At 36.1% G+C, this 22,417-nt stretch overlaps 1 protein-coding gene across 2 annotated transcripts in view; it reads left to right on the forward strand.

Annotated features, from left to right (window-relative positions):
- DPYD (dihydropyrimidine dehydrogenase) overlaps positions 1-22,417 on the forward strand; it is an 867,929-nt gene that overhangs the window by 79,555 nt on the left and 765,957 nt on the right. The window contains exon 1 of one of the 2 annotated variants that reach the window (XM_084756837.1): positions 15,079-15,296. The exons of the other annotated variant lie outside the window; for it this stretch is intronic. Coding sequence (XP_084612963.1) covers positions 15,094-15,296 — 203 coding nt within the window. The 5' untranslated portion in view covers positions 15,079-15,093. Of the gene's footprint in view, positions 1-15,078; positions 15,297-22,417 lie in introns of those variants that run through there. 2 annotated transcript variants of the gene reach the window in all.

Consider the following 22,417-nt stretch of genomic DNA (forward strand, 5'->3'; position numbering starts at 1 on the left):
CCTTAGCTTTCAGAAAGGGGAGCCCTCCTCCTCTAACATCTGACCTCAGCCTATCAAGTCTCATCTGTAATACCTATATCCTCTTCCTCTGTGGCCTGGCAAGAACGCCCTGCCAGGAGGAAGTAGTCAAGATGGGGGAGGCCGAGTTCATGTCAGAAGTAGTCCCTACTTCCCATATTGTGGGACCCACAAGGAGGCAATGCTGCCTATCTACTACATCTGAACAGAGGGTCTAGGTCCACACCATACATGGTCCTTGGTTGGTCCATCAGTCTCCGTTTTGTAGTATGGTTATCCTGTACTATGTGGCTAATATCTGTTTAAGAATGAGTATATACCATGTGTGTCTTTCTGGGTCTGAGTTACATCACTCAGTATGATCTTTTCTACTTCCATCCATTTGCTTTCAAATTTCAAGGTTTCCTTGTTTTCAGTAGCTAAGTAGTATTACATTGTGTAAAATGTACCACAGTTTCTTTATCCATTCTTCAGTTGAAGGACATCTAGGTTGTTTCCAGATTCTGCCTATTGTGAATAAAGCTGCCATGAACATAGTTGAGTAAATGTCCTTATTTTATGGTGAAGCATCTTTTGCGTCTATGCCCAAGAGTGGAATATCTACATCTTGAGGTAGCACTATTCCTAATTTTCTGAGAAAGCACCAGATCGATTTCCAAAGTGGTTGCACAAATTTGCACTCCCACCAGTAAAGGAGGAGTGTTCCCCTTTCTCTACACCCTCATCAGCATGTGTTGTCACTTGAGTTTTTTATTTTAGCCATTCTGACGGGTGTAGGATATAATCTCAGAGTCATTTTGATTTGCATTTCCTTGATGACTACAGACATTGAACATTTCTTTAAGTGTTTCTTGGCTCGTTCGATATTCCTCTGTTGAAAATACTCTGTTTAGTTTTCTATAACATTTTTTAATTGGGTTATTTTGTTTGGTGGTGTTTAATTGCTTGAGTTCTTTATTTTTGGATGTTAGCCCTAGGTCAGATGTAGGGCTGGTGAAGATATTTTCCCAGTGTGTAGGCTGTCATTTTGTACTGTTGACAGTATCCTTTGCTTTACAGAAGATTTTCAGTTTCATGAGGTCCCATTTACTAATTGTTAATCTTAGAGCCTGAGCTATTGGCATTCCGTTCAGCATGTTGTATCCTGTGCCAATGAGCTCAAGGCACTTCCCCATTTTTTCTTCTCACAGATTTACTGAGTTTTATTTTATGTTGAGATCTTTAATCTACTTGGACTTTAGCTTTGTACATGGTGATAAATAAGGGTCTATGTGCATTTTTCTACAAGTAGCCATCCAGTTAGAACAGCACCATTAGTTGAAGATATTATTTTTTTTCCATTGTCTGGTTTTGGGCTTATTTTTTTGAAAATCCAGTGTCCATAAATGTGTGGGTTTATTTGTAGATCTTTGATTCAATTCCATGGATCCACCTTTCAGTGTCTATGCCAGTAACATGCCGTTTTTATTACTGTTGCTCTATAAGACAGCTTGAGATCAGGGATGGAGATAACCAAACATAGTTAAGGCCATATACAGCAAACCTACAGCCAACATCAAGTTAAATGGGTAGAAACTTAAATCAATTCAACTGAAATCAGGGACAGGACAAGGCTGTCCACTCTCCACATCTCTTCAATATAGTGCTTGAAGTCCTAGCTAAAGCAATAAGACAACTAAAGGAGATCAAAGGGATATAAATCAGAAAGGAAAAAGTCAATTATAATTATTCACAGATGATATGAGCGTTTTACATAGGTGACCCCAAGAATTCTACCAAGGAACTCCTACAGCTGATAAACTCCTTCAGCAGAGTGGCTGGATACAAAATCAATTCCCCCAAATTGGGGGCCCTACTTTATACAAAAGACAAACAGGCTGAAAAAGAAATTAGGGAAACTACATCCTTCCAAAGAACCACAAAAAACAAAGTATCTTGGTGTAACTCTAACCAACCAAGTGAGAGACCTGTATGAGAAAAAGATTAAGTCTCTGAAGAAAAAAACAAAGAAGATACCAGAAGATGGAAAGATCTCCCATGCTCATGGATTGGTAGGATTAACATAGCAAAAATGGCCATCTTACCAAAAGCACTCCATAAATTTAATGCAATTCCCTTCAAAATGCCAACCTAATTTTTTACAGATTTTAAGAGAACAATTCTCAACTTCATTTAAAAAAAACAAAAAATCCCCGAATAGCTAAGGCAATCCTGTACAACAAAAGATCTCCACCATATCTTTTAAAGGCACTTGGTTTAAACATTACCATTGACTTATATTGTCATATATCATTCAGGTAGTAGAAATATAGTCATACACAATGAAATATAAAAATCACAAGAGCTGGTGGTATTTAGTAGGAAGTTTGAATTATCAAACAAGTTACGTTTGAGGAAACAGAATATTTAAATCCTGTTAGTAGTTATAATTTGTCTGTAATCTTTTATTGTTGTCTGTCACAACTTCATAACACCTTCAAATTATTTCTTCTTTCAGTTTGCTTTTCTACTCAGTCACTCAATTCTAAAACTTAAATTTTAGAGATTTAAAATCTGGTCCTGAAAATCCATTTGTAGTGAAAAAAAAATCACTTGAATAGAAAAGACTAATTATTTAAAGGATCAAAGCAGATCATTAAGAAGACTTGTGAAAGAGAATAATATCCTAATAAAGAATTTTATGTATCATTTTCATTCCTAAGAACTCAGTTAAGCTTATCTTCATTTACTTTATCCACTTATAGCTACTTTAGAAGAAAACACTAAAAAGTCTACCTACTGGTTACTATTTGTCAGAGAAGCAAAAAGGTATCCGTACCATTTGCAATCCTGCCTGAACTGAATAAGGTACTTGGAGACATATTGCAGTCTGCAGTCGCCTGAGGTGTTAGCTATTCAAACACAAAACATTGTGTAAGATTTTATTATAACTAAAGGCCCAAATGACTCATTTTCCTCTGATAACGGAGTGGATACAATGGCTGTTCTGAGTGAGTGAGTGTTACTCTGTCTCCCCATTCTCTTCCAGTGCCCTGGCTCTGGCCTCCTTTCTCTTGCTTGTGTTTATCTAATTTGGGTCATTAGCATGCCATAATGGTCTGTAATTTTTCCCTCAGTCATTTACTTCTTGGGCAAGAAAAAAAATGTTTCCTAATACTTTTGAATACAACAACAGTAGATGTTTTGATTTTTATTAAAAGAAGATCAGAAGTAAAGGTGTGGGTGAGACTCTAGCCTTTTCAGACAAAGGTGAAGGATATTGGCTCACACGTTTCTTGTAAATCAGAGACATAAGAGAAAACTATCTGATCGATGTCAGTCACAACACCTTTTGAATCCATCATTTTTATGCTTTTTATTTTTAGTATAATTGTTATAGCACTTCAAGATTGCCAAAGACAATTCAGTTCTTAAATCTGTGTATCGCGCACCTAATTACCACACTGAGATTCAAATTCAAGATCTTCCCATTGATACTCAGAAAACCTAACCAAGCCAATTTCAATGCCACGTAACTATAAGCTCAGGCCTTGGAAGAGAGAGGATTGTGAATTTGTGATCAGTCTGGACTACACATGGAGGCTGTGTCACAAAAGAATGAGGAGGAAGAACACAAGGTAGGGAAGGAACAAGAAGGAGGAAGAGAAAGTCCAAGAGTGTGAGGAGAATGAAGAGTTAGGGAAGAAAATAGGGAAAAAGGTAGGTAGGGAGGGAGGGAGAGAGGGATGGATGGATGGAGGGAGGGAGGGAGGGAGGGAGGGAGGGAGGGAGGAAGAAAGGACTGTAAAAATCCTGTGCAACTAGTTTAATTCAAGCTTCATTTTTTTCTTAAGTGCAAACAAGGGATGTTGTAAGTTTTTTTTTTTCAAAAAGTTAAGACATATAAAGAGAATCTCAAGCCACAGTAAAAATTCAGAGTTAGAGGATTCTTAAGCAGTAGAGAACTTATGAGATCCACAATTCTCAGAGTTATCGCAGTTCATAGCACATTGAATCGAGTCAGGAGTATCTGAAACATAATGCTTGCTTAGCCTGTGCATCTGTGTTTTTTTTTTTCAAAATGGAATTATGCATCATATGCCTTAGTTTGCAATTTCATTTTGGCCACTTCAGATGACATGACACCATCCCATGCAATTCTGTGCTGCATTACAGATTATTTAAATGGTGACAGGATTGGGTAATTTAGTTATCCGGTAACCTGCATCGGAACATTTATGTTTTCATGCATGGCTTCTTTTCTTTATTACCACAAACTATGCCTCTTTGTGGCAGAACAGCTGACTCTGATGGAGGGCTTAGGGGTTTTCCTTGTTGGTTAAAGAAAAAGAACTCTGTACCATTGTGCTGTGTAAATATGATGATTTCCTCACCTAAGATTGTCCTGTTCAGATCATAAACATATTCTTTCTAATAGCTAACCTTCACTTATGAGTAACAGCCAAAAACTGACACCATATCCAGTGCTAGGAGCCCTCCAATGCCTACTTAGTGGTACTAAACAGAAAGTCATTCTACTTGCCAAATTATTCAATCTAATTTTTTATAACTATGCCACAGTAGCACAGAGTCATATCTAATTGAGCATAGTTGCATAAATTAGCCGTTCCATGTATCCATACCTGCATGAGACAGTGAAAAAGTAGCTCAGTGGGTAGTGCTTGCTTAGCATGTTGAAGTCCTAGACTTGACACCTAGTACCACACAAGGAAGGCCATACATGGGGGCTAATGTATGTAATACCAGGCCTTAGAAGGAAGAGGCTAGAAGATTAGAACTTCAGTGATATCCTTGGCCACATGCTGTGTCTGAAGCCAGCCTGGCCTTGGGAGACCCTGCCTCAAAAAAAAAAAAAAGTCAATGAATACTACATTATACAGACTCATCTTTTAAATATATTTTAATAGTACCTGATATTTTCATGTGATAAACACATGACAGAAAAGCTATTTTCATAAAATAAAATTGCACATTATAGTTCAACCCCCTGTCTCTTCTAAAATGACACTATTCATATAATCTTAAAGGATAAACTGTCTCAGATTTAATTTATTTTATTCAGTGTGCCATTTTTGCAGAAAGGAACATTAAAACTTTCAATAGATCCTAAAAATAAATGTGTTTTCTCATTTGGAATTGGGGAATTCTGTTAATTTTTTTTCTTTATATGTAATATTATTTCCCTATTTTAACTACTATTTTTAAATTTTTGTCAGTTTATTCAGATTACAACTAAATTGTTATCCCATCACTTGTATCCTCCCATTCCTCGCTTCCTCCTGCTTTCACCCTATTCCCCTCCCCTACGTCTATGACCGAGAAGGACCTCTTGCCCCACTATATAATCATAGGCTATAAAGTCTCATCTTGGTAGCCTATTTATTCTTTTTTTGAGTGCCACCAGGCCTCCCGACCAAGGAGAGGTGATCAAATATGGAGCGCCAGAGTTCATGTCAAAGTCTTAACTACTATTTTTTATTGTAGTTTTCTTTATCTTTTTTGGAGGAGGTGGATCTTACCTTTTTGAATATAAGACAGTCTTCTGTCTACTCTGATTTGGACCATCTCTGTATTTCAAATCTTCTTCAGTTTTTCAGAGAGGATTCTGTGCAGAATAGGGTTGGCCTTTGTATGTTTTTTGATTCTTTAATTCTTTTGGTTGAGAACTTTAACTATTTACACTTATGTTTAGTTGATTTATTTGCTCTTGCATCCAAATTCAGTCGTAGCCACCAATATTTCTCACCATGTCTATTGAAATTGCTATAATATATCCATTTCCCTCATGATTAATAGGTTGTACACTATAGTTCAATTCTAAAATGTTTGATATTAAATTGTTAATGTAATTGAATGTCTCTACTTTTTTTTTCTTTTGCACATCTGTACACAACTCAATAAAGAGTCAAGCTTGCCTAGGCCTTGCATTCCAACTGGAAAGTGTACATGCCCCAATGATTGACAAGTCCTCCCTGGGTTGTCAAAACCCACATGCATTTGAAATCTGCTTCTGTTTTCAGTTATTCTTTTGGTAGAATGAGGCTTCAAGCAAATAAAATATCCTTCCTTAAGAATCATAGAGGTTGATACCCTATGAGCATATACAGGGGGAGGAGGTCCCCATCAGTCACAGACATAGGGGAGGGGAGTAAGGGGAAAATGGGAGGGAGGGAGGAATGGGAGGATACAAGGGATGGGATAACAATTGAGACGTAATATGAATAAATTAATAAAATATATTAAAAAAGAATCAGAGATTTTGAAGACATTATGTTACATGTACATATATTTCTAACATGTTTATTCTTAATTTATTTTCATTTAATTCTATCTTCCTTGTATTCAAGAAATGAAACAAAGGTAAAGAGTCCTAGTGAAATTTTGAAGAAATTTCTTTTCCTAGATTTTAGGAATCGTAGAAATTTACTATTCTTGAAAGGAGAGTCACTTTATTTTGAGGAAAAGTTAAGCTTCCATTTCAAATACATTTAACAGCATAGTGCAGTTTCAATTCTAGTAATCATTTGGATATAATATTGATATGTAAGAGATCAATAGTGTATGTGAGATGTGGATGAGTAGCTATAATTGATTGCTGAAGCATAGTACCCTCCTCTTTATTCTTTTATTTATTCACAAATTAAGTTATTATCTTCTTGTAGCAGCATTTTCCAGAAATCTACATAAAAGTTATAAAATAACTTCCACATTATCTTATTTAATAACTAAGTTCTTTGATACTAGAAAATTATTTTTGTAGACTTTTGCTATAGGGTCTCTGGAAACAACCATTCAAGCTGGTTTCAATAAAAGAATTTTAGAATGTATTTAAGATAATGCTATGAGATACTAACTTATAAAATATACTGTAGCTACTACAATAAGGCAGCTTAAACCTTCCATGGCACATGGTTCCTTTTTGTGTCACAAGAACATGATTGTATTACACTGAAAAAAAAACTATGTGGCTGGAGAGATGGCTCAGTGATTAAGAGCACTTGCTGCTCTTGTAGAGGATCAGAATTTGGTCCCATGTACTCATCTTGGGTGGCTCACGAGGGCCTGTAAGTGTAGCTACAGAGGATCTGATGCCTTTTCCTGGCCCCTGAAGCAGCTGCACTCATGTGTACTTATCCCCCACCCAACCTACCTAATTAAAAATATAAGGCAAATCTTTTAAAATATCTAATTCCATGTATACTTATTACATTCAGTCATCAGACCTCTGAAAATTTTGTCTACGTATCTGAGTTTTTGTGAACACTGACGTTTTTCTTTCTGCTAACATCTCTAAGATGCAAAACAGGCCCTCAAAATTTAGGTGTAGCTGAAAAAGTCTGGAATGACAGTCTGGGGCCAGGTCAGGCTGGATTCTGACCAGGCAAACAGAAGGATTGCTACCTAAAAGCAGCATTCTTTAGAAACATTGTGAAATCTGTTTCTTTTCGTCAGGAAAAAAATAAACAAACAAACAAAAAACCAAAAACATTACTACCCTTATCTGCTCCCTATGGCCAACTTCCTCCATCAGTGGAACACCTAATTTCTGATTAACTCAGACAAACCTGCATGATATCAAATCCCCCTTACTAGCTCCCGGGTTGTTCTGGCTAGCACGTCCCTCTGCTCCACACACCTGTCCCGTTAAAACTTCAAGGCTTTCTTTGCCTCTTTGCGACTCTCTGCCCCAAGATACAGTCTTGACAGTTTGATCCCTAAATAAACTTTTCTTTCTACCCAGAGTAGCCTACTTGGGCAGTGTCAGTGTGCCATGTAAACAACATAACTCCTCATATAGCTATTTTGATTCTAGATGTATGGTGCTTAAATATCCATGTTTCAATTCTTTTCAGACACCAACTGTGTACACAATACTTTTTAAAAAATACAATGTTTTTATAGTTTGTTCATTTTAAAATTTTTTCTTTTTCTACATATATTTATATTATTACACATATATATAAATAACTACCTACAGCAAGAAGAACCACAAAACAATCAGTAATTGTATAAATGTGATGTTCATAGTGTTTTGGCTATTTGTATTTGGCAGCCTTGAAGAAAACATTTTTTCTATATTGGTGAGTCTAAAATTCTGAAAGTAAATCAGTATCTTTCATATCTTGTCATTATCAACTTAAAACATCTATCTAGACCTAAAAGCATTTTAACCCAAAAGCAACTAAGCTTAATTGTAAAACTAAACTATCTGGCCTTCAACCCCATTAGAGACTTGAGAAGGAATAAAATTAATTACCTGAGTATACAGGAAGTGCTGATTAGCAGCTTCCAAAATGAGAAAATGACAGAGATAGTTTGCTGCCTGACTGTCACCCAAAACTCCCTAAGACTTTGGAGCATCATCTTCAGCCTTCTGGACCAATATATCTGACAGACATATTTGTGAGGCAGAAACTATTGAGGACTTGCTTACCCTGTCTAGGCAGAGTTTGGGTGTCAACTCTGGCTGCATCCAAGGTTGCCCATTTACCATCTTTCTGATACTGTCTATTTGGGTATTAGCAAGAGAGTCTATATTAAGGATGCTACTTCAGTCCTGTAGAATGCCTGTCCTAAGGGATCTTCCCTTTTGGATCAGTTGTTTGCTACAGAAGCTCCTCAGGACTCAAGGATACAGTTTACTTAAAAATGAGAGGAGTCATCGATAAAAAGTTTCAATTTAAGAGCAAATGGAGGAAATGTGCAGGGTCAGGTTTTGATGAACTGATGAAGATCTTTTTCCTCCCTATATACTGCACCTTTCCAGTATCTGCACAGGTCTCAACCTTTTTGGACTTTTATGGAGCTTTTATTAAGTCCATATTATTGATTAACTTTCCAGTTCATCATGATTGACTGAACCTTCCGCCTCTTTCTTCTGAACAGATGAGGACAGTAAATTTCAGAGGTCTAAGTCTTTAATCTCATAGTTGATTCTCCTGGTACCCAGTGCCCATTCTGAGGAGCATGGAGGCCTGGCACTCACTAACATATAAAAAGACACTTATCACCACAGAAAATTTAAGCTTCGAGGATCCCTCTGACAGGAAATAAATATATGAACCAAAGCACCATTTTAGTTATCTCATAGTACTCTAATGGTTGAGCCAGGTTCCATGGAATCTTTTCCTTTCTATGCTCCTATTTTACGAAGTCTATTGCTATATCCTTATTAGGCTTTAGGCTTCCTTCCTTCTTGGCTTTCCAGGTTCATAACCATTTTGAAGTCTAGGCGTTCCTTGATATCTCTCATCACCTAAAGATAGTGGATTGTTCAGGCTTGAAATCAAGGGAAATGGGAGTTAGTAATGGTCTTTAGGAATGAAGGCTTTTTTTCTGTTTAATTTTTTTATGATACTATTTTTTATTGAAAAATAAAATCATTCATATTATGTCTCAATTGCTATCCCATCATGTGCATTAAAAAAAAAAAAGCCAAGTGGGCCACCATAAGCTCATGTGTGCCTTTGTTTCCCTCCATATGGCCTAGGTTGCATTTTGATTTCCTTCTTAAAATATATATTCATGCTATTATCTCATGGAAGCTGGAACATTCATCAATCATATGTTTGGTATTTTGTTGAAACTACTAAGTTTGAGAAGCACAGGAAGTGACTGAAATTGCTTATTAAAAATAAAAAAAGAATGCAGGCTTTGTGGGCATCCTGATTGTACAAAATCCCTCATTCCCCTCTGTCACCTTTTTTCTTTCTTTCACCACACCTGGATGTCTGACACTATCAGAGAGTGTTCAAAGCACACATTTGAAGTACATTTATTGATTGCATTTAACATTTTATTGGTAGTACTATCGATAGAACTCAGAGGCTCACACATGATAAGGAAAAGATCTCCTCACTGGGCCACATTCTCAGCTATGCCATACTTTAAGTCAAATATTTAAAACATACATTTTATCATTTCTCTCCTACCCACTGACGTATGAGCTTTATAACTATAGAGGGTCAAAATATTTATAATACATTATAAAAGTATTGTAAAAACTCAGAGATGGGGGTTGTGGTTCAGGTTTTGTGCATGCTGAGTAATTGCTCTACTGCTGAGCTACATCTTCAATCCTCCATGAATACTTTAATTTGTTTCTGGTGAATTTGTACACAGAAATATATTCAAATTGCATATATATATATATGAACAACTACAGAGTTTCTGTTTTTGCTATTGCTAACTCAATGAACAAATCAATACTCAGTTTCTTAGGAAAAAGCAACACAGCAATCATTTAATCTTGTTATTATATCAAAACAAGCTTGGTTCAGTCGTATTCTTAATAAGCACTTAAAAAAAAGAATCAAGTTTGCATTTCCGACTTGGCCAGAAAATAAAAGTTCTCATGAAGCCAATATCATAATATTTGTTGGAAATTGTTCAGTAGGCTCCACAGACAATGAGTTTGAGCCAGACAATGGAGTTATTCAAAGCTATCATCTAATGCCAGATGGTATTTTTCACTGGTATGTTTTGCCTTAAAATTATATTCAATTTATTTGTAATCAGATTAGATGAAGGGAAGTCATGATGAAAATCCCACTGAATCTATTTATGGGAAACATTGTTTGTAGAGGTAAAATAGCATTTGCTACTGAACCCAGTGTCCTAGTGAGTTGAAACTTCAGAAGGCCCCAGAACACCTGGACAGGGATTATATAGACTGTGGCGACTGTCACAGGGCAAAGCTGTGTAGCAATATGTGATTGATTGTGCATAATAATGGATGAAGGTCCAGGACAAGCTATCCATGTTTAAGCTCTGTGAAGAGGATTTCTGACTTAGACCCATACATAAATTGAGACTTAAAGCAAATCAAATTGATGAAGCAAGCCTGAAGACAGTAGATTATTCAGCCTGGAGATCAGGAGGGTGGGGAGGTAATACCAGTCTTTAAGGATGAAGGGTTCTTATAAGAGAAAGATGACTAGCTTTTTTTCCCCATCGTCACCAAGTATGGAAGGAGAGCCAGGACTTAAATGTTTATTAAACATCTCCACAGAGAGCCGAACAAGAGGCTGGTGAACACAAGGGCTTTGATTTGAACTAAAGAATATCCCGAGAGTGAAGATTTTAATTCCTTGAAGGGCTATAAATTTTTGTTTTTGGAGGTCTTTTAACTAAGTCTTTTTTAATTTCATAATTCTATTGATGGGCAAGAGGTTTTTTTTTACTTGAGCCATGAGGCACATAAATTTCATTCTTAAAGTCCCCATCCAGTTCAGTTTTCAGCAATCTGAAACACATAACTTGAGCGATTTAAGAACCTAGTCAACATATAAACTATTCATGCTGATGGTAACTGCTAGCATGCCAATTATGATAACTCTAACATGGTGATGCTGGTGAAAGTGTAATAGTAGGACATCATCCTGCGACATAAATTTCTACATACATTAAAGTATTTGGATTATTCAAGTACATATTAAAAAACTTGAATGAAATTTAGTGAATAGTATGTTTGAGTAGATGGAAATCATTTAAGATTGTGCCATCATTTGAGTATTCTTCAAAACCATACACTCAGAAATTAAACTCCCAAAGCATATTTGTCTTTGAAACTTAACATGCACTGACAATTTAATTATATACGACTCACTAATCTATTAATTTCAGCAGCTAGTATTTAATAATTTTAATGAAGAAGGTAAGATAGCTGTTCAGTTTATCAAGATGAAATGTTTATTATCTTCCACTAAAATATAAATTTGGACAGTAAAAATTATAGTATGTTTACCATTTTTCCATCTAAAAACAGTCAGAATCTAGAGAACTATATTAACAAGGTATTTCTTATCAGATTTTCAGTTGGAAGTCCACTAAAGGCACAAAAGAAGTTACTGCATATTAGAGACTGGCTGGCCCTTTATTCTGCAAAGAAAATATCTATGAAGTCTTTTCTTTGTATAATTTTAATACTCATGCAAAATTTTTGTAACCAATATATAATATGGTTCTCTTCACTCACTGAACACTGACTATTAGTTATGTATTGTTTATAGTCCTGAGGAAACACTGTGAATAATATAAGGGAAAATTCCTTCTGTAGTGTAGGTCCATTTCAGCCTGATACAACTATTGAAAAAAGTAGGTAAGGTTGAACATTCTCCACAGTAGAGTGGAGAGTGGGATATGACTTTCTCATGGACTCTGGTGCCTCACATTTGACCATGTCCCCTGGAGGGGGAGACCTGGTGGCACTCAGAAGAAGGACAGCAGGTTACCAAGAAGAGACTTGATACCCTATGAGCATATACAGGGGGAGGTAATCCCCCTCAGGAAAAGGCATAAGAGAGGGGAATAAGGGGAAAATGGGAGGGAGGGAAGAATGAGAGGATACAAGGGATGGGATAACCATTGAGATGTAACAAGAATACATTAATAAAAAAAAAAAAGAAAAAAGTAGGTAAATGTAAATTATAGCATGTCAGACTGGTATCAAAATTGTTCAGTGTGATATCGTTATGACATGTGACTTGTCTTATGCTCTAGAACTGCCGCCTTTGTTCCTTTTCCTCTTCCATGTCATCTGCTTAGTGGAGGGATGCTATTGCAATGGTCCTGACAGTGCAGGACACTGGCTGGTATTAGATGCTAAAGTTTCATGCTTGTTTTTTATCAATGAGATGACTCTGTTTCTCAGCCCTTGCAGTACTGGAGGTTGCACTGATCTACTAGGTGAGAAGCATAAACATCAGAGTGTGGTGCTTATAAAAGAAGTCAAAATAATCCCTAATAAGAGACATTCAGGCTTGAGTACGAGAAAGGGCAACATATTTGAGATGTGAGATTTTTTTGATGATGAGTCAAACCACCGATGTTTTCTGATGGGATTGAATGTGTCACCAGTATCTTGGTCAATCTTCTCTTTGGTCTCTGTGATAATCTCATAAAAAGACCAGTTCGAAGAATAATGATGACTGATAATGCCCTTATGTTTCAAACTGATACTGTAATTTTCATCACATGCAAATGATCTGAGCCTTGCAATTTACATAATCAACTCTCTTCATTTAATTTTCAAATTTCATTTTCATGTCAGCATTTTGATCATGTACCATAAATATACCTTTTCCTTATAATTTTAAGAGATGAATCACACTCCAACTTGTAAGAATATTTAATTGTGCCAGATTTGCAAAGATGTTTATTAAGATGAATGATAGCTTAAACCAATTTACTATATTTAAGTTTTTAACCCATAAAAATTAACTGATATTCCTCTATGTATTAGAGTCTTTGGGCCAAGACATTGTTGCAGTAAGTTTAACAATAGCAAATTGGGGGCCTATACCTCAGAGTTAGAGCATTTGACTACAAAATAGCACATTAAGCAGATTTCATATTTTTCCTTGAAAATTCTTCTAAAGATACAATAATTTGATCTTAAAACTTTTCATTGAAAATATTCTTTCTTACCAGGCAAATGGAAATATCAAAGAAAAAATGATAAAGTTGTTGAGGCAAAGTATAATTTTAAAATTGGGCTGTGCTTAGTTTCTGGGATGTTCAATGAGGCCTGGCCCACATAGAGGGCACATGCTGCCTTCCTGTCTCCCACAGATTTGGTGGCATTTGGCCTGTGACATAGATGATGAGTTAATAAGAGAAAGATGTTGGCCAGTTTCTCCTGGGTGTGATGCCTACCTTGCAGTAAGGTTGATGTACAAAGTAGTAGTCAATTGCAAATGGCTCGTGGCTTTAGGGGTAAGAATTTGTGTCCACTTCCCTTGTCAGTTCTGAGATTTGGTTTGATTGAATCTGTGAAGGACTTGCCTGTGACGTGTCAGTCTCTGTGAGTTTACATGTACATCAGTCCTGTTGTGTTGGGAAGTTACTGTTTCCTTGGACTTATCCACTATCTCTGTGTCAAATAGTCCTTCTGCCTCCTCTTTTCTAAGCCTTGTAGGTAACTGTCATTTAGGGCTGAGTGCTCTAAGGTCTTGCACTTGCTACACATTGTCTATCTGTAGGTTTCTATGTTAATTACCCTCTATTGAAAGCAAGAAGGGCTTCTCTGATATGGGCTGAATAATCTGTCAATCTGCAGACATACCGTTATGGCGTGAGGAGTCATTTTATTGCCATGTTCCTTTATCAGGCTAATCATAGAAAGTTTTCTCCCAGTCTCTAAATTCTTTGCCACTTTAGCAGTGTCACATATGGGTTTCATCTCATGGATTTAACCTTAAATCTAATGAGAAAGTGGTTGGATAGTCTCTTAAATTTTTTGTCACTGTGTCACAGCTTTAAGTATCAGGGTTTATAGATGTAAGATATTGGTGCTTAATTTTCTTTCCTGTTAATATGTAAAATACCCTTTGTTTGGTTTTATTATTTTCATCTTATTGGGATTTTTGTTTCAATTTTGATTTTTAAAAAAATGTGTTTATGTTTTTGTTAGAGATATCATCAAGGTAGGGAGGGAGGGAGTGAGGAGGATCTGAGGAGCTTTGGGAAAGGGGAAATTATATGATTAAAAAGAGATTAATCTCTTCAAAGTCTTATAGTTTGAAGTATGTGAAAGTAATAATAATGGTTATAGAGAAAGGATGAAGAGAACTACACACATACATACTTACATTTTTAAACATCCATCATGATGGCTAAGTGACAGCACATGTTGGCAAAGATGTGCCTAAAGGGGAACACTCCATTGTTTGTGGGACTGCAAACTTGTATAACCACTTTGGAAATCAATCTAGCACTTTTTCAGAAAATTGGAAACAGGGCTACCTCAAGACCCAGCTATTCTACTCCTTGGCATATACCTGAAAGATCCTCTACCACACAACAAGTACATTTACTCAGTTTTGTTTATAGTAGCCTTATTTGTAATAGCCTGAATCTGGAAACAACCTAAGGTCCCTCAGTCGAAGAATGGTTAAAGAAACTGTGGTGCATTTTACACTATGGAATACTACTTAGCTGTTAAAACAAAGAGAATCTGAAATTTTGCAGGCAAATGGATGGAACTAGAAATTATCATCCTGAGTGAGATAACGCTGACCCAGAAAGACACATGTGGAATATACTCACTTATAATTGGATATTAGCCCAACATGGATGACCACTGAGAGCCTTCACTCAGCGGGGCATCGGGACAGATGCTGGGACTATTGCCCTTCAAGTGAGAGTGGTATGGAAGAATGGGGATGTAGAAGGATACAGAGGGACCAGGAGTCCCACAAGAAGACCATCAAGGCTGGCAGACCTGGACCCAAGGGGGTGCTGCACAATCTGCTGTACCAACCAAGACAACGCATGCGGTAAGCCTAGACACCCCCTATTCAGATCTACCCAATGGACAGCTCATTCTCCACACTTGTGCCTCTGACATGAACTCTGGTGCCTGCTATTTGACCACTTCCCCTTGGTGGGGAGGCCTGGTGGCACTCACAGGAACGGGAAGCACATGATCCAAATGAGACCTCATAGCCTGTGATCCTATGGTGGGGGAGGAGTTCCCTTTCTGTCACATGTCTAGGGGAGAGGAATAGAGTAAAGTAGGGAGAAGGGAATGGGAAGATACAAGTGAGGGGATAACAATCAAGAGGTAATCTGAATAAATTATAAGAAGAAAAACAAAGAGTAAAATAAATAAATAAATAAAATAAAATAAAATTTAAATGGGAATGTCATGCAAAATAAAAGGGCAACATTGTACAAATACAAAAAAAAAAATGAGGATGGTGTCTCAGGGCTAACTGGGATTCACAGCCAGTTCCTAGGATATCACTGTAGTATTTATATGTGCAGTGATTTCATGATTAAGATGTAAATAAATAATTCTTTTTCCACTTGAATACTTCTTACACCTCACAGCATATGCAAATATACAAATGCTCAACCTGGGCATCAAACATTTTCTACCATTTCATTGGCTAAGTAGGAGTTCTATGTTATGTTTTTCTTTGTGTATTTTAAACTCTTAGACCTTTCAATACCTTGGTTGTTTTTCCCCCTAAATCAGTCTTTTAGTGCTATAAGATTTCCTCTAAGATATAGTTTGGTTACCTATAATAGATATTAATTTTAATGCTATTTTATGTTCTAATATCCTATACAAATAAAGTATGAAGAGCGTGTGCTATTCTTGTAAATAAACGAAAGAAAGTGACTGCGAATATGTTTCTGACATGAATGATAGAAAAAAATATTACAAAGGATATGAAATAGTACATCTGAAAGAGAAGATATAAACTGCCAGTAAACAAAAGAGATTCTCAGCTTCATCAGTGGGGTTAAAAGAATTTTATAAATTATGTAATAAAACATATTAAAAGGGAAAATGACATTCTAAGATCTTATTTTTTCATTCTGAGGAGTTTGTCATGTAAGAAAAATCACAGTGACTCAAACTACTCATTCCAGCACTATCCATAAAACCAAATGCTACAGAAAATTATATTTCTATTATTGATATTTTAATGTATTAGGAGATATTAAAGATTGTCTCAATTTTAAAAGATACACTTATTGGTCTTATATTAACAGAAAAAATGTTGCTAAGTTTTGAGTGATAGATTTCATTGAAAGACATCTACACACATGACCTTCATGATGTATAAATAAAATTTACAATGTTCTCATTTATCTGTCTAGCTGTCTGTCTTCGGTCTACCATGATCACCATCCTCCTGCTCCTCCTCACTGTTATCTATTCCCTATAATCTATCATCAGACAATTATCTAGTTATTGAGTGTAGGTACACATGTCTCTCTCTCTCTCTCTGTGTCTCTGCTCTCTGTCCTCTCTCTCTCTCTCTCTCTCTCTCTCTCTCTCTCTCTCTCTCTCTCTCTTTCTCACCTCTCTCCTTCTGTCTTTGAGCATGTGTGTGTGTGTGTGTGTGTGTGTGTGTGTGTGTGTGTGTGTGTGTGTGTGTGTACCTACTTGAGTGTTCCATGCAGAAAAATTTCTGGAGACTTCTCTGGTTCTCTCATTCTACCGTATTTTTCTTGGAGATGGAGCTTAGGTTCTCTGGCTTGGTAGTAAGTGCCTTTAGCCACTGAGATATATGAATATACTGAATATGTGTTCCTTCTGGATATATTGTGAGAGAAAGAATGTTTTATGAGGTGTTAATTGTCAAGGCTGTCAAGGAATGAAGATAGAAAAGACCTGATAGCTTTGGTCGGACAAAGTTGTTCTTGTTCCCTGATTAGACCAAAAAAACAAGTGAGGCTGGATTTCTAAAGCTGCAAACTGCTTCCCAGAAAATTAATTTATGAGCCTATGTTAAGAGCACCACCTTACACATTCCCATGGTAGACTTGGTCCTGCCATATGATATGATGGTGGAGGTTAAAGTGTTAACTTAAGGAGCGACACCCACAGCCATTGCTCTTCGGTTGTTAATGCACACAAATTTCCCAATGCTGTGCTGCTTTCCTTCTTCAGACAATGTTCACAAGCCCATGCCCAGGTTATGACCACTGAATCCTGAATCATGGTGTCCAGCAAACTAAAGCTATTTCTGTTTATTTTGAACTTATCAATTCTAGTAAAAATTCACCAAACTAAAACTTCCTAGTGTAGATAGTGGAATATAAAGATTACTAAAATTTATTTTTAACATAGTTATTAAACTTGAACCAACAGTCTACCTCTTCTCTATTTTGTTTGACCAGAGAAAATGTAATTTATGGTTCTTAGGGTAAAAGGAGGGATATATTTTTATTTTATTTCTTCCAAGATGAGAGCATGTTTTATTTACTCTATAAAATAGTGTAGCCAGGCGTGGTGGAGCATGCCTTTAATCCCAGCACTCAAGAGACAAAGGCAGGCAGAGGGCTGTGAGTTCAAGGCCAGCCTGGTCTACAAAGTGAGTCCTGGACAGCCAAGGCTACATAGAGAAACCCTGTCTCGAAAAACAAAAACAAAAACAAAAACAAAAACAATAACAAAAAGATAGCATTGTATAAATTAACAGTTAAGTTGTTTGATAAATTCTTTAGAAAACTTTGCTTCTGTGTTTTTATTATTGAAATACAAATTATGTACATTTTAAATATAATTTGATTTTTTAATTCTGTTTGCTTACTATTGAATTTGTTGGAGTTTATGCCTAATTAGCATTTTAAAAATATCGTTGCATTGAAATATTTTGCTCTTTAATATAGAGAGTTCATGCAAAGTGTGTTTATCCCTTCCATATTGAAGTACTTAGTGCTGATACAATTTTGGAACTGATAATCAGTTACTATTCTGGGAAATATGAATTATTTAATCAGTTCCAAACTTTTGAAGTAACTGTCTGGTATTTAGAAAAGAGAAACAAAAATTATGATAAGAGTTTAGACTATAATATATTGCTGCAGGGGCAGTTATTAAGGGAAAACACAGCTGACATTTTCTGATTTATGCACACAATCAGAGATGGTGTCCAAGGGCTGTGACATAATTATCTTCATGCTAACAATTTTTGTAAATCTCTTGACAGAATTTTAGCTAATTTTAAAATGCCTTCTGAAGATTAGCACTTAAAATTGTTGGGGAAAATGGCACAATTTATTAGCAAGGGTATAATTGTAAACCTCCTAAATACTCATTGTGAATATCGTTTAGACAGTAACTCCTGCTTCAGCAGCTGGTATATAAGACACCAGTTTATGGAATCTTGAAACAACAGAGGATGGAATCTAATTAAAGAGGATTACATGCCAAAGAAAAATTATTAAAAACAGACTAATAGACAATTGTTATAGATTCAGAAGCCCCTGCCAAATTCTCTTTTTGATATAAACTCATGTAGCTGTCAAGTAAAAGCCTTTATTCCTCCCAAACCAAAAGAATATTAGAAGACTTTCTCTTTTATTACTTAAAAATGAATGCTTTTCTGAATTTTAACATAACAGAGGAACTTCAGTGGTTCTATTAATCTTTTTTTCACATCCTTAAAATGTATGTGCCTTTAAAGATAATGATAAGACTGAGACTTACTATTTTAGGGCTTTGTTGTTGTTGTTGTTGTTTTGTTTATTTGATTATCTAGTACCAAGAATTGTGTAACTGAACAGGGAAATGTTACTGTTTTAATGAATAGAAATTAGCTATCAATTCAGTTACTGCTTATAGAGATTTATCCTTAGTTAGACTGCATGCTTGTTTGTCATGTAAATTTAAAATTCATGGAAAATTAAAGCTTGTTAACTTGCAAGCCAAAGTTACTACATTACCCCATTCTCTTTGACTTTATTCAATTTGGTGTGATCCATAGGGATTTTTTTTTCACACAAGAGGCTGATAGATTTGAATGATAGACATCCATCATTAGTTCTTTATATAAAAATGAAGTAAATGGTGCTTTTCAGTGCTAAAGAAGACATCATGTTCTTAACTATGAGTTTGCCTGGGATCTCGCTTTGCACCTTAACTTCTGTGTGTGGTGTTGCATAGCATTATGTGGCCATATAGCAAAGCATAGTTATATAGATTTGGGCTAATTGAAGCAGACATTAAATATTAATTGCTTAATACCAAGAGTAATGTTTCCATATCATTAATAAATGTATGAACAAACACTTTGGATTTAGTAAATGAGACATTTGTTTAACACTCTTAAGTGGATGGTATTCGTAAAAAATAAATATGCTGTATGAAAACATTAACAACATAAAATTATCTCTGGGATGTATAAAAACACTATGGAAGCCAGAGTAATCGTAATAAGGGGTGTGTTTATCTTTGTCCTACCTCACCTCTGACTCTGGAATTTTGCTTGTAGATACCCTAGATTCCTTTGAGACGTGTCTACTCCCTCACTGAAAAAAAAAAACCCACATCAAAGGAGCTTGCTTTAAGTTTAAAGCATCAAGATGGCATTACACATCTTAGCTTTGAAATATTAAGCTCCTAAACATTTGTCTATAGTTTTCTATGTGCTAATAATTAATGTAATGATGGCATTCCTGTAAGAAACCAGCACTATTTTTTCACTTACAGAAGATACAACTCAATGTAAGTGGATCACATCCTTGTTCATTTTCATGTGGCTTGCACCAAAGTGATATCAGTCATATACAATAACATGTCAGCAAGTATATAAAACACTCAGGGCTGTGAATGTAGTAATCCTAAGAAAACTAATTAACCTACTGGGTGTGATGTCACATGCTTGCAACCTTAGCTCTGAGGAGACAAAGTCAATGACTCAAGGCCATCCTTAGCTACACAGTGAGCTTGTGGCCTGCCTGGACTATGTGCGAAAGTGTTTTTAAAAGAGCCAAAATTTTAAACAAAAATTGTCACTTATTGTATTCTTGGTTAAAATGGTCTTATATAAATACATTCATAAATGAACAGTAGATGTGTCACTTAGGGATATCCCGAAATTTTTAGGATTAAGTTTATTTTTTTCTTTCAATTGAACTGTTATTATTTTTAATTGAAAAATAAAATCATTCATATTACATCTCAATTGTCATCCCATCCCATGCATCTTCCCATTCCTCCCTCCCTCCTGCTTTCACCCCATTCCCCTTCCCTATGACTGTGACTGAGGGGGACCTCCTCCCCTTGAATATGATGCTAGGGTATCAAGTTTCTTCTTGGTAGTCTGCTATCCTTTCTCCAAGTGCCATCTGGCCTCCCCATCAAGGGGACATGGCCAAACATGGGGCACCAGAGTTCTTGTGAAAGTCAGTCCCAAGTCTCCACTTGCTCCATGGTGCTAACTGTGTTCTTTTCTATCACAGTGTAGTGCTGAAGTTGTTAAATGCATGACCTGTGCACAGGTAGGTTTACAAACAGGGCCCATTCACCTGGCATTGCACTGTTTTTGGCTTTCTATCCAGCTATCAATGCAACTTGAATTATGGGAATTTGGCCTGTAAACTTTAGCTGTACACATACACACAAGCATATATACATGTACATACTATTAGGTGTTAGGTGACTAAATTATAATGGAATCATTAGAATAAACTGGAAATTAATGCAAGGCCATAAGGAAATAATTTAAAGCCAGATTCTGATTTAAAACCATAAATCTTTGTATCTATTTACAATTTTCTGATGAGGCTGATTCTATAAATAACATCAGGCTCTGACAGCCTCACTTTTGTGTGCTTTTTCTTTATTTTCAGTAATTTAAAATTTTTGTGTTGGAAGATGTCTTCTTCAAAATATAGGTGCCTTGTAAACAAACTATATTCTAATTTGCTTAAGCTCCAGAAAGATCATTTGTGATTTACGAGCATGTTTTAGACAAATTACTTCAAAGATTTTGAGGGATGACTCCAGAGAGGTGCCACAGCAGTGAAGAGCACATGCTTTTATTGACTCTGATTCAGTGTCAGGCATGCAGGCCTGGTGGCTCAAAGATTCCTGTGATTTTACTTCTGGGGGACCTGATGCTATTATGAGCAGCCATACCTGTGAACCCCAAGCAAAGATATAAAACATGAAAAAGAGTCTTAAGAAAAAAAGAGTTTGAGGGATTCATCACTTCAATCTAGACTTGTTTAAGTTTATTGTACTGATAGAAAGAGAGCCTATCTCCAGGGTCTGAGGACCTTATGATATATAAAGCTCAATGGTGGCACTGTCCCTGTGAGCCCAGGAATGCTGCCAGTGTGCCCTAAAAGTCTGCACACTGTGCACTTGTTATTTTGGTTGGTTTGATTTGATGTGGGTGTTCTTGAGACCCTTTCAAAGCTTATTTCTTTTGGCTACAATGTGTGCTCACCAAACAACACCTACTTTTATTTTCTATTTTGTATTGAGTTGTCTGGAAGTTGGATTTTATGATTTTTGCCATCACTATCTGGAACACGAGACACTTTCAGTTACTGAATGAGCACACATTTACTCTGTTAGTTTTTAACATATTTTAAAATGAGCTTATTTAATATTAGATAAAGAAGAACCATTGTCCTTACATTGGCAACATTAATTTCATTTATTTACTAGACTGAGTAACAAACTGAGGAATATAATTTTCCTCCTAAGATTCATATGGACTGCAAAGGATGGTTGCTTCCTTCCCAAATTTCATTTGCAGATATAACATTGAACTTGCCCTTGACGGTTGGGGTGATTGCTACATGCATACAAAGGCTCAGAGAACATCTACTAGATAGACCCTTAAATTTTAGGGATGGCTTGGAAACAGAGTGATTGATAAAGAAACAATGTCTTGCTCTCCTAGAACGTGGTATTTTGAAAAGTATGGCAAAGTGTAATATAATGCCAAGTCCATCGTATATCACACTAAGTACATCCATACCTAAAGCACAAAGAAAAACAAAGTTGGGGAAAATAACAGTGATGAGTGAGTATGCTTTTAGGTTTGTTCTAGAATGTTTCTAAAGAAGTGGTATGTAAACAAGCTCTGAACATGTCAAAGCATAATAACTAATATATAGAACATAATGTGCAAAGACCCTG

This window comes from Acomys minous (genome assembly GCF_964271855.1).
Source record: "Acomys minous genome assembly, chromosome: 14".
Lineage (NCBI taxonomy): Eukaryota > Metazoa > Chordata > Mammalia > Rodentia > Muridae > Acomys > Acomys minous.